Below are 14,053 nucleotides of genomic sequence, written 5' to 3'. Positions count from 1 at the left end.
TTTTGCAGACTTTTGATCCTTTCCCACCTCCAAAACCTCGCAAAGCTGATTTCGAAGATGATGAAAAATCTAGGGTAAAGTAATCCAATTCATCTTACATTATTTAACAGAAAGATATACAACACATCTTAAACTTGACAGCTCTCAGCAGCATTAAAGATACATGGTTTTGGGGTCCTCTTACTATTTTGACCAAGATTATCACTTGATTATCAACTAATTATTACTTATTTCTCCATGATAAAAAACTACCTAGAGAAAAAAAACGTGGTTAGTTTACTTTTGCGACCAAGGTTGGAGAATATAGACAGCTGTCAGGGTTGCTTGTTGCAGTCTGCCCTATAGATGCTGCAGGGTTGTTGTCAAACAGCAAGCAACACATTATAGCACTAAGATCACCTAGATTGTTCAGGAAAGAAAAAAATTAAAATTGTTATTGAGCATGATGTCACTGTTTTCACATTCAAAGGTCTTTATGACTTAGTTTAGATCTGCAGCTAGAGCAGTCCTAATGCAAGAATATATTGATCAGTGCTCAAGAGAGTTTTGATCATAGATCAGATAACTGGTTCTATCACCACTAGGAAGCAAGAAAATACCTCTCAGCATTAAACTTAAAAACACATGGCTGGCAGCTGTCATAGGAAACTTGACTGTTAGAAAAGAAGAGGTGGGAAAGTGGAAAGCCCTAGATGAAAAACACTTCAGGATGATGAGGATCCCAGCAGGAAGTGGAGACAATAATAGGCAGGAACATATCTGGCCTCCTCAAGCCAGTAAGGCAAAGGGACCTCACTATCATCCACTTTTTGATGTTTAAACTAGCTTTTGCATTGTCTACCCTTCTTTCTACTTTTTCTAGCAAGTTTTGCAGTATAGTCTTGACAATATTATTAAAATGCATTATAAGGCCATAGGAAAAAATTTTTGACTGTGTGAAAGAGCAACTCTTGAGGACTAGCTTTCACGTTGATTCTTCTACAGACTAGACATTAATATTGTGCTCAGTCTATGAAATTTTCAGGATCTTCCAGAAGCACTGTAAGAAGTTTTGGTAAGGTTCTCTAGTTCTGTTTAGAACTTGCTTCTCTCTTAATTATTGTGATCTGAGTTCTTGGTATACCCTTAGATCAGGGGTGGGCAATTAATTTTCCCAAGGGGCCGCATGAGAAATTGGGATGGTTTTAGAGGGCCGGACTAATATAGTTAACTCAGTTTTACCCAATACTGTATATATAGTATATATACTGGCGGGCGAGCCAGCGGGCGGGCCGGTCAGAGACAGGAGGCGGGCCGGATCTGGCCCGCGGGCCGGCGTTTGCCCAGGTCTGCCTTAGATGATGGTAATGTCAAGCTCTGACACATCCTGCAGTTTCCACCTATAATGATGTTTGGACTGTTCATTGGTGTATTAAATCTCATGTTACACTTCACCTTTGATTGGCTGATTTCCTAGTATTTGCTTGTCAGTCGATCAGTATTAGCTGCCTGTAATGGTTGTCATGGGAAACTGGATAGATCCAGTCGCTGCTGACAAGGCTCGTCACCAAGTCAGTTTTGATTAGCAGTAAAAAAGACCTACATGGTATGCCCAATCCATTCTTTTATGTTTAATAACAGCCATTTTTTCTAAGTCTACCATGACATCAACCGCCCTTCATTGTACCGTGAAGGACAGTCTGTTTATGCATGTTCTGTCAGGTCACATGACAAAACCAGACAAGCTTGCTTTGCTTCTTGAATTTAAAAAGAAAAATCACCTATGTCACAGTGTTAACGTAATATAAATACTGAAACTAACTTTGAAAAATTTCCTGTTTCCTACCAATTTTTTTCTCCTGCCATCTTGGTTTTGTGGGAGGCATTCCTTCTGCCTTACACCTCTTTCTCTTTCAAAGGCTTTCAGGACTCTCAGACCAGTGTACAATCAGGTAATGTTGCCCTTCTTTGCTTGTACCTTTTGTTTAACACAAATACCACTGTCCACTCCTCTTTAAGTGATTTCTTAATCAGGTTACACTATCACTGTATGCTCTATCTTCTGCCTTCTGCTTGGCTTTCCTGGTAAAACCTGAAGAATAATAACAACTTCCTTCTCCTATCCTCCTATTAGGGAGCTTCATTTGGGTACCAATTCCTGTTGGGCAGGGAGTTGTAGGGAATTCTGTGGCAGAAATTAATCTCTACTTTTCTGACAATGACTTCATCACTTTTTGTTGGCCTTAAAAGGCACCATTTCAGCCATCAGCATGTTGGTTGTTAACTCCACATAATTTTGATGATTATATTTGGACTGTTTGTGATGGCAGTGATCATTTTTCAGTAATCATATTATTTACGTTAGAGTCCTAGTCTTTTACCAAAGAACTGGTGATATTTGTCGAAGGTAGATTAGCTGAACTTTCAGGCCTGTTTTACCCCTGGTCTTATCCAGGCTCTAATTTTTATGATAATAGTAATAAAGTAAACTTATATAACACCATATCCCAGCCCCAAGCTCAAGGTACATTACAACACACATTAACACAGACATAATCAGACACACCATAGAACATGCAAAATTGTTGCCTGTAGCAGTGATTTTCAAAGTGTGATCAGCATGCGTAAGTCAGGTGGTCCATGGCTGACAGTCATCATATGTCAGCAAAGTGATGTGTAAATCTCCAGATCCGCTAATTTCATACGAGATTTAACATTATCAATGTCCAACTGCTCGTTTGCATAAAAGGCTTGCTTATCACTTAAATCTGTAACAGTGCAAGCATTGTATCATTTAATCGTATCATCCATTACCCCATAGTAACGCAGTGCACTTCCTTATTTTTTAATTTTAATTTTTAACATCATGCTGCTTGCGTTACCCCAGGTTAAATTTAATCTACTTTGCGTCTTCAGGTGGAAGTTGGTCTTTGAGAGTATCCTTTTACAATGACATATATTTGGCATTAATCGGCTTGTTCGCAATAACAATTAATTTAGTTAATATCTTATTTTACAAATGCATGTAACTTAACAGTATTTTGGCTGAATGGTTATTATGGATTGCTGGCTGAAATCAGGGACCTTCAAGCATAAATCATATGATGTTGGTGACTATGAAAGTGCAAACAAGATGCAGAAGGGAGGAAAAGATGCAACTGAGGTCATTTGTGAACCAAATCAACCATGCTGTTCTTTTGATAAGCTTACCAGCTGTGAAGCTGAAGCAGTTTGCCTGGAGGTGGAAGACACACTTGATGTCATATTTTCTTCTTCTGCACAAAATAATAGTGACAAAGAAGTCTGGAAGATTCCTCTCTAGAAGAGCTTATAACACATGCTGGGGAAAGCCTTAGGGAAGCCTACTTGCTGACTCATATTTTGATGACCAAGGTAAGAACCAGGATAGGGACCTGGAACATCAGAACCCTCTATGAAAGTGGAAAGTCAGTTCAAGTGGCAAGAGAAATGAGAAAATACTACATCAGGGTTCTCGGGTTATGCGAAACCAGATGGAATGGAAGTGGCCACACCAGACTAGCATCAGGAGAAATCATTATTTACTCTGGCCACAAAGACCAGGACCACGATCATACCCATAGCACTGCTGATGTTAACAGAGGCAACAAAGGCACTGATGGCTTGGGAACCAGTCTCACCACAGTTCATGTCCGCAAGATTCAATGCCAAAGGAAGGAAGATCACCATCATCCAGTGCTATGCACCAACTAATGCAGCAGAAGAAGAGGAAAAAGAAGACTTCTACAGCTCCCTGCAATCTCTGCTTGACCACACACCTAGAAGAGATCTGAAGATCATTATGGGAGACCTAAATGCCAAAGTAGGAGATAATAACACCAACAGGGAACTTATTATGGGAAGACATGGCATCGACACCTGCAAGGAAAACAGGGAGCTCTTCACAGACTTCTGCACTTTCAATGACCATGTCATAGGTGGCACTGTGTTTTCACACAAGAATATACACAAGACTACTTGGACTTCCCCTGATGGCCAGACAGAAAACCAGATTGACCATATAGCAGTTGCTCGAAAGTGGAGAAGTCTTCAAGATGTCCGAGTGAGGAGAGGTGCAGATGTTGCTTCAGACCATCTAGTGCTAGTGGCGTCTTCGAGATTAAACTGAAGTCCTTCATTGATCTAGCAGGCAGACTACACCACAAGTTCAATACTCAATACCTCAAGAACGATGAAACAAGGGAAATTTATAACTGTGAAGTCAAGAATAAGTATGAGGCTCTTTCAGGACTGACAGAAGAATCAGTGGAAGAACAGTGGCCAGCACTGGATGGAACACTTTGAAGAGATCCTGAATCAACCTTGTCCATCATCTTTATCTGACATACCATCAGCAACTGAATAACTTCATGTCAACACCAGCCCTCCCACTAAGACAGAAATCATCAAAGCATTTTTTGCTGGCTTATGTTGTTATTGGTATTTTCGTTTTTCACCTTTTCAATGTAATAATATGGCCTTAGTTGCCAGTTTGGCATAAAACTCCAACAACCAACCATCCCCTCTCTTTTTTTGCCTTCTGAAACTCATGGTGCCAGCAACAGCTTAGATTTGTGCACCTCTTGCATGTGTCTCACCTTTTTTGACCCAACATAATTTTTTCTTTGTTAGATCTTTATTTAGATCTATTTCACTGGCAGCTACTTTTTTCATTTCTGAAACTATAATTCTGTACTTTTAGTCGTTTTTTAGTCGATTTATGTTAACTCAGAGGCTAGTTTTAATGGTGGCCTTCTCAGGGGTCAAAACACTCTTTTCAGGGAGCTGTTTTTGTTTTATGCAATCTAGATTTACAATTATTTTGCTGGTTTAATTGCTTACTTAGTTTTATTGATCTATCAATAGGTAGTCATGGTTTATTTTTTCAACAGCAATGACCATTTCTTGAAGTAATATGGTCTTTGTTGCAGAACAAAGCAATTAATTTATTATATGCTGATTTTTCAATAAACGTTTTCCAATACTTTCACAAAATTAAGTTATGCTGTTCCGTCTGTTTTAAGAGGAAGTTTAAAATTTTTACAAAACAACCTGTTTTAAGAGGAAGTTTAAAATTTTTACAAAACAACCTGCCAAGGCTCCATAGCTGAGAACTAATGAACATATTTGTTGATCTTTGGCAGACTCTTTCTCGTCTATTAAAAAGCAAAAATCCTGAAGACCTTCAAGCTGCCAACAGGCTTATCAAGAATATGGTCAAAGAGGTAAGCACGCTGATGATTTTATAAATGTTTTTTCTTGAGTGACAATGCTCACTAGTCAGAATAGCAAGGGGGGTTAGGGGAAGCAGATATCCAAGGGATTATAGTACTGGGATGGATTTCATGTTGAACACTTAACTTAGGTACCAGTAAAACCCGCAGGCCATATTAGCTGCCTGTTGGTAAAGCCAGTGCATCCTGCAGATGTTATGTTCACAACTTTATCCGACAATAGCTAACTGGTAATGTAAATTTAGAAATGCGACCTACATTCTCTGATCCGGGAATTCCTAATAGTGTGCATGACCAGAAGACATTAATATGCCTTCTCGAAAAACAAAGAGGTTTACTCTTTTCGAGGAAAAAAATTGTCAGCCTACTTTTTATAATATGGAGTCGATGTCTTTCAAACGCCAACGACGAGCAAATTGATCTAGCAGGGATGTATGGGCATCATTAGAAGTTTGTTCTATTATTATTATTCTATATCTGTTTTGAACTTCAGCAATTGTGATTCATTGATGTAAAAACTACTTTTTATTGATTTTATTTTAAAATATTTGGTATGAACTTAATTGTATCATAGTACTTACATTTAACTATTATTTGTACCTTTTTTTTTCCTATTCCACATATGACAATATTAGTATTTTAGGGCTTTGAATACACCATTCAGTTATGAAGATGTATTGTCACAGTCTTTGGTGTTCTGTGTGTGGGGGTAAGTGGGTGGTTCGATGAGGCAAAATAAGCATTTAATTCTTTTATCTTTGTTGGTTACATTATGTTTTAAAACAATACTGCATAGACATTAATTTTTTTTCTGAATTTGATTTTATTCTTGGTTTAATACGGTTGTTTATTCTTTTATAGTTCATATGTTATTTGTTTTCCTGTCCCTGGTATGCTTTCTATGTTTCGTTCTTGTTTATAAGAACTAAAAGTATGCTCCTTAGGAGTGTAAGTATGCGCTTTACAAAGTTTGCAATCATTAAAGAATGGGGACAGATTACAGTGTATCAGGACAAGGGTTATAAACCACAGACCACTGGATCAGTGGACAGGGAATGGTCCATATGAAACGGTTGGTAGTGTTATGGAGACTTGAAAGTTTTATTTGATGAATAATCTTTTCATTATGGCTAACAACAACAAAAAAAATCCCATCTTGGGAAATGCATCAGAATGGTCCTCTGATAGTGAGGATGAGAGTGAGTGTAAATCTATTGAAGAGGCCTGCGCTTGCTTTCTTGTAGAATGCACAGAGCTGGTCCAGCTGCTTTCATTCCTCTGGCTCAGTTGCAATTGCCAAAGGTTTTAAAAATCTTTCATCAGGATTTTCTTCTATCAAGTGCCTTTATTCTGGACAATTTCTGGTCCAGTGTTGAACCCAGAAGGCCTCTGAGGTCCTTTGCCAATGGGATGGAAAACATTTTCTAGACAAAGCAATTAAAGTAACAGCACACCAATCCATCAACTCTTTTAAGGGGGTCAGTCGTTGCTTTGACCTTACTGGGATGTACTCAGTATTGTCAGAACTGGCATCCTAGGGTGTTATAGCCGTTCAAAGGGTCCGCCTCAAGAGATGGAAAGTCTTACCAAATTACTTTCAAAAATAAACCTGACTTCACTGAAGTCCAGTGGTGAAAGTCTTTTTTTTTTTTTTATTTCTTTTCTATTGCACTGCTTCAGCTGTTAGCATTATGGCCATGGGGCTAGCTTCTGCATGTCCCAAACCTACTGTTTTTGCTGTGGTGGAACTGGCCTTGCTGCAGGTGATTATTCCTCACGTATTAAATTCATTAAAGAATGATAAAATCACTACAAATCTTTTTGTAAACATGCAGCAAATGGGAGAGCTTGACATGGAAATAAATACAAATGCTATGATACAATGCTATTTGAGTGTATATATATTTGTGCATTATGAATCCTTTATTGAAAGAAATATATTTCCAAGTATACTAAAAGGATTTATTTGATGTCAAAGGATTGAATGAATTAAATCTTTTTAGTATGTAAGTGGGTGCAATTCAAAGAAACCAAAAGTTGCCTGTCAGTAGCTCAAGCTTCTACACAGCAGGTGCATGGCCTATCAGTGCTCCACTATGCACCTGGAGAGATGGTGGTCAACCATAGTTTTTTTTTTTTGTCGTTCGCCTCTTTCACACTTGGAGACCAGCTCTTGATATGAAATTGGTGGTCTTCTGTAGAGACTCCACTGGCCCGTACAGCTTGTTGTGTAGGGTCTCCGACTGTGGCCACGTCTCTTTCCTCAGGGTACGGAGATTCCTACAGTCCTGTAGGATGTGTTGTACAGTCTGGTATGCCTCTCCACATGAGCATCTCGGGGACGGCACAAGGTGCAACTTCCTGTGTAGGTGGTGAAGCAGCCTGTTGTGCCCGGTCCTGAGGCGGAAGATAGCGACCTGGTCCGGTCTGGACAGCTGATGGTAACTGTCCAGTGGTTGCTGTGGCCTGTACAGAGACTTGATGATGGTTTTCATCTCTGACATGTTGACTGCATTGTCTTCTTGCTCGTCCTCTGCACCCAACTTAGCCATCCTGTCAGCTGTCAACCATAGTGTTTGAAGGCATTTTTTAGACTCTCAGGCAGGATATAGGGACTTGATCAAAAGAGTAATTTTTGTAACTGTGTAGGGGTAAGCTAGCACTTGACATGTACTGTGAATGCACTTCCACACACTACTCAAATGAAGTCTATTTATCAATAGGATTAATAAATTATTTTTAAGTGCCAATGGTGTTGTTTTCTACTTGATGAGCCAGTCAGGATGCAATTAGGTAAATATCTACAAATTAAGATATGGGGGACATGTAAAAACAGTATACTTTGGATGTGATGCCTGAAGATGATGCTGAACAAATTCTTTAGAGTGACATGAAGGAAGTGTTGCAGAAAGTGAAAAAGAAATGCTCACAGAAGAATGTCAGAAAAAGGTGTTCAGACTATATCAGTCCTGAGCTTTCAATATGTCTGTGCATTATAGTAAGAGTACTCATCTTCATTCCATGATAGCAATTAATAACTTCATTACAACCAGACCTACTATAGTAGGTCCCAACACCATCTAGTACATCCAAGACACTATTGCCTAACTGTAAAGATTGATACTTAAGCAAAAAAAGATGAGGATTCATTTTAACTAATCAAATAGGCTTCAGAAATGTTGGAGAGGATTTAAATGACCATCATGACAAAGGAAACAAAAGTTTTGAAAAGAAAGACTGTCAGATTTGAAGACAACATTTTGCCATTAGGGGAGAGCAACAGTTACTACTAGGGGTGTATGCAGCAAATCCCTGAGAGTCTAATACCTCAACCTGGTTAGTGTACTGCTAGCTAGATTAAGAGACGACCTACAATTCAGCTAACTGATGGGGTGATGATCAAAATGGAGAGTGGATGCTGACCCATCCTTTTGTATAACAGTAGTATAGGTGCCGAATTTGACCTGAAGTACTGATACTCTAAATCGTGGATCTGTCAACTGTCACATGAAATTAGGATACTGGTATTTTATTGCCAGTGATCATATGAAATTAGAAAATTTAGTCTTTGAGAACTAGAGTTGCTAGGAGAATGATAAGAAAGTAAATCATTGAGTTTTACTGTTATTATCCAGCACGTACATTCTAATTGATGTTGAGCATCCATAGGGTTAGGGTGAACTAGAGCAGTGGGTAAAATGGTGATTGAGGGAGAGAGTGTGCCAGAGATCATATCTTTTAAACTTTCTTGTTGAGAAACCAAGTGAAATAGAAAAGGTGACTTGCTAGCCTGATATGCAAGTACTATTCAACTGAGAGAATTACTTGTGTACATTATCATCCTTTCTGTCATTGGCCTTATGGTTCACCTTTTATTAACATTTCAAAATTAATATTCTTGTGCAGGATGCTGAAAAATCAGAGAAGCGTTCACGCCGTATCAATGAGCTGGAAGCAATTAATAATCAAGTTAAGCTGCTTCTAGAAATGGTTAATTATTTTGGGGTAGAATCTTCTGCTGCTGACAAGGACGTGATGAGAGTGAGTACCTTTAAAATTGTGCTTGCTTTTAAATTTTGATGACACCCTTAAATATTATTGATTCTTGACCTTTATTAGATGCCTGTTCATGTTTCATTTCTTTGCCAGCAGCCTGTGAATCTTCTCAGTAAATTATATGTTCAAGTCAACTGCACTACCATTTGTTTTTTAAAAGTTAAATTATTACATTTACAAGGCTGTGTGGGAAAAATGTTTTCACTTTATTTGTTTGTGTTTCAAAATGTCACGAACAAATCGTGTCAAGATCATAACCAATCACAACAGGTTAATTGACGGAGAGTGAGTGGATTAGTGATGGCAGTCTTAGTGACACAAATGGTAAATGATGTCATTTATAAGCTGATAAAAATAAAATTAAAAACGGCATAGAAGAAACAAGGCTTTTCAGCAGAGAGCTTTTGAGGAGTAGTCAATGTCCCAGAGAGAGAGAGAGTCTGCCCTTTTCTTATACTTTTGCAGAGACAACTGTCTCTAAGTGTTTTGGCAGCAATAAGCTCTAAGTTGGAAGGAGGGAGTCCATTCTTCGAGAAGCTAGTCACTCCTAAAGTTCTGTTGCTGATAGCAAGTGACATGAGACAATGCCAGGAAAGACCCATTGTTGGAACTGCTCAACTTCTTGTTATCTGGAATGACACAAAGAAATAAATCCACAAATCATTCTTGTCAACGTGGTGACAGTGGTACTCCAGCATCAACTCTGTCACTGTCCACTACCAACCATCAGTGGGGCAGTTTGTCCCCAGTGACTGCCATTTTTTCTCAGCCATGTGCAAAGGTAAACTGAAGCTAACATCCCCAGGAACGTGTGAATTGTTTCTAAATCCCCCTCTTTTTCTGGATGTAGGGGCCACTCATACTTCACAATCCATGCGAGCAACTCAAGCTGCCTCACATAGAAATACCACCTACACACAGACAGTGCACCAGCAGGAAAATCTTCAACATCCTACATCACAAACAGCTGTTAAAAAAAAAAGAATGCTAGAAATTCATGCAGTAAGTGCTCGTACCTCAAAAGCCAGCATCTGGGGTTATAACAACTGAACATCCTTCCTAAACAGCTGTACGAGCATCAAAATGCCTTACCTCCCTTGGTGAGCTGGAGATGGATATAGACAAGATCCTTCTCTGCCCTGTTTTTCTCCCTCCCTTTTTTTTCCCTACAGATCTCTGCATCTGTGTCTTTCACTGGTGCGTAAAAATGTTTTCTATCCTTCAGTAGAATTATCAGAGAATCCAAGGAAACTTAGAAGAACTACTGTCACTTACGACTACAGCTTTGCTCAGAATAGACCAAAAACACCAACAAATAATCTGTAGTTAAGAAATAAATATAATATTAGAAAAATTATTGACAGAATGAAGTTTTTGATTACAGTAAACCTTTTAGCCTCCACTGTCAGGTCCAGAGCTGCAACAAAGAAAAATGACACACAATTTTCCCAGTTGCTGCCCCTCTTGAAGTTCTGTAAGATCAGGTGCACCAGCAAACAACAAACATATATAAAGGAAGAAATCAAAACAAAAAGTACTGGAAAGAAAATTATATTCCTTAGAAATGTAACAATAATTCAGATTTAAATGTACAGTATTACTAATTTAAAATTCTCTAATTAATAATTCAATCAAAAGTTTACATAGATTAAAAACACAAAACTGTTCATGAGAATAATTTACACTTTTAGCAAGCCTGGTCAGGACTTTACCCCAAAAATACCTACGTTCAGTCCCTATGCAACATCACTGGGACACTCTGGGCTAAAATAAATTACATGCCATCCTTGCCTGTCTTTACGACCGCCTACCTTCGTGCCATCCTGTGAGGTGGGAGGAGATGGTCCTTACTAGATTAAAGTTAGGACACGCCTATGCCACGCATGAATACCTCTTACGATGCAAATCACCACCAGTTTGTCCATGGTGTAAAGGAAGTTTTAATGTGGTACATGTTTTGATTGTCCTGAGCTCCAGATTTTCCGACGGCAGTTTTTTTACAGCAAATTCTTTGTTTTCTTTATGTCCGTCCCATTGGCAATAGTCTTAATTTTTAAGGAGGATAGGATTCTGTCAGATTTAAGATTTTTATGTCTTGATAACTGTTGTCTCTTGGGAGTTTTTTTTGTTTGTTTGTTAGTGGCCTTTTTGGGCCACAACACTCTTTACACTTTATTAATTCTTTTACATTATTGTTTACTTTTTCTATTTTTTTAAAATAAGAGTTTTATGGTTATCACTTGGGGGTTTTTGTCCCTCGTCTTTTTAAGGTAAGATTAATTTTTGTTGCCGTGATATAGGCTTAGTTGCTGGCACAGCATTAAACACAAACCCCTTTTTCTTACACATTACCTACCACTTTACAATATTGCTTCCTTATGTTGGATTTTATTCCTTGTGGGTTTTTTTATTTTTTTACAGGAGATACGAGTTTTAAATTATAGGTATTTAACTTGATCTTGTTTTGCTGTGATATAGCCATAGTTGCTGGCACGGCATAAAACACAAAGAAAGTCCTTTGTAGATTTTGTAAATCTTCTCAGATCACTTCTAACAAGGAATCAGTCATTTTGAGAGATATTGAAAGACCTGGGCCCTGTTCATCTCTGGCTGCTTGTGGTCTAATAACAACTGCAGCCTTAGTTGGGGGTCAGTGGAGGGTAAACTAGTATTGACACTTTGGTCCCATCCTTTCATGCAATGTGGTTCCCTATGAGGACTGGCACCACTTGATTTGTCAATATAACAGCTATCAAAACAACAATCTTTTCTTTATTGGTAATTGGTTAGCTATTAGAGCTCCATCCACTACTAGCCTATCCACCTCCATATCACTCATAGCTTTTACTTTTTAGTCACCTAAGGGGATGACACAGTAAGGATCTCGTGAACCTTAACACTCTCTCCAGAGATTGTCCTGTCTTCTCTGGAAGTGCCATAGTTACTTTTGAAATAGTTTCCAAGGCGTAATTTTTTTTTTTTTGGTGGGGGTGGGGTTCTTTGCAGTCACTTTTCATGTGACCAGACTTCTCACAATTGATATATGTGGTTTCATGAGGTCCAAGTTTGCTCGATTGCCTTGTGCCCTCATGGGCCAAGCTTCTTGTTCTGGAACAGCCAGCCTCTTTCTGGCTGTGACTGAGCTGGCTCACCCCTTTATCTTATACTGTTCATTTCTTTACTGGTCCTTTCACTTTAATCTTTTATTAAAAACTCTTTTTATATGTCTCTTTTTTGCTCTGGGACAGGCTTTTCATGTCAGGGGTGGACAGTCAGCATAATTTTTTTTTTTTCTTACCAGTCCTTTCACTTACACCGTTTTTCTGACAAACCTCTCCTTGTTACTCTACAGTTTTATCTTTCCTATCTTCTATCTGCAATGGTCTGGCAATCTGGTGGTGCAACGGTTGGCACCCATGGTGGGTTTTGTAAGTGGTGGTCACATGGGCCCAAAGTGGCTATCCCATGAGAACCCTACCAGAATACCACCCTCCCCCACTTTATTAACACCAGCAGATGGTCTACCCACCTCTAAACCACTTTTTCACCACCAAAGTCCCACCCCTTCACCACTTTAATACCACCAGCAGGTGGTCTGCCTACCACTACACCACTTTTTAACCACCAAAATTTCCTTTTACGTCAGCTTCACCGCCACAGTGTTAATGATAAATACTGCAATTCAACTACCATCAGTCCTTCACACAGCATTATATCATTCACACAGCAACATACCGATCTCTAGCACACTTAGAAGAGCACCAACACCAATACCAAGAAGCAAATGACAATTCAAACTGATTTATGTGACGCACAGTGTACATTCCTGTAGTCAGAATTTTTGGTAGCAAAATTGTGGCAGTTTTGCGATGTTTAGCGGCTTTGGGGGGTTTTCCTGGCGATCCTGAATGAGATCAGATAATCAAGGTCCCACTTTATGAACAGTAGTAGAGACAAGCAAGAGCCTCGAGAGGAACCTGTACATGTGACAACAGAATCTGAGATAAGACCCTTAACAAAATACTTTCTGCTATCTTTTTAAAAGGTCACAATGCTTGCTTTTGCAAGTTCCAAGCCTGCTGGTTTTGCTATGGTGGGACTGTCCATGCAGCATCTGATTGTACCTCATGCACCCAATGTGCCAACAGTGACAGTTCTCATGTTGCAGCTTCCACAGACTGTCTGAAATGGAAGAAAGAGGCAGCCATTCAATGTGCACACATGGAATTTGGTGTCTCTTAAATCAATACTCACCATCATGTAGTAGGTGGCTCCTTGGGAGCATCTGCTCCAGACCCTACTTCCTACTTGGCAGCTTTGTTTTTCATTTTCAGAGAGATAGGGCTTTATAATTGGATTTAATGTTTTTATGTTCTGTTAGATATTGCTGTAAGGTTTTGGGTCCATGGTGACCCTTTTGTCTGCAATACTCTTTTGACATTACCTACCATGTTGTGTCATTGTTTTTCATTATGTTTACTTTTATTGATAAGAATGTTATAATATCAGCTAGAGGCTTTGTTTCATAACCTTTTCGTGTGTCACTAACTTTTCTCACCGTGATGTAGCCTTAGTTGCTGGTATGGCATTAAACACAAATAGCAATTTTTATAGCTATCTCTTTGTTTTTCTTTTATTGATCCATCCCATCAGCAGCTATTTTTTTCATTTTTAAAGATGGTAGGGTTTTACCATCAAATTTAAGTTTGCTGGTTTTTTAAAAATGTTTTGTTTTAAGATTTTCATTTCACGATGGCCTTTTTGGC

The 14,053-nt window shown here is 38.8% G+C and overlaps 1 protein-coding gene across 4 annotated transcripts in view; it reads left to right on the top strand.

Moving 5' to 3' along the window:
* The window catches only part of LOC112556439 (ADP-ribosylation factor-binding protein GGA1-like), a 71,638-nt gene that overhangs the window by 17,447 nt on the left and 40,138 nt on the right, over positions 1-14,053 (top strand). For 3 of the 4 annotated variants that reach the window (XM_025225462.1, XM_025225453.1, XM_025225478.1), the window contains exons 5-8: positions 9-74; positions 1,899-1,931; positions 5,142-5,222; positions 9,138-9,272. In XM_025225462.1, coding sequence (XP_025081247.1) covers positions 9-74; positions 1,899-1,931; positions 5,142-5,222; positions 9,138-9,272 — 315 coding nt within the window. The remainder of the gene's footprint in view (positions 1-8; positions 75-1,898; positions 1,932-5,141; positions 5,223-9,137; positions 9,273-14,053) is intronic. The other variant, XM_025225470.1, reaches the window with a different exon arrangement.

This window comes from Pomacea canaliculata, linkage group LG1, assembly GCF_003073045.1.
Source record: "Pomacea canaliculata isolate SZHN2017 linkage group LG1, ASM307304v1, whole genome shotgun sequence".
NCBI lineage: Eukaryota > Metazoa > Mollusca > Gastropoda > Architaenioglossa > Ampullariidae > Pomacea > Pomacea canaliculata.
Note: the sequence above shows the minus strand (reverse complement) of the source record. Positions and strands in the feature narration are given on the sequence as shown.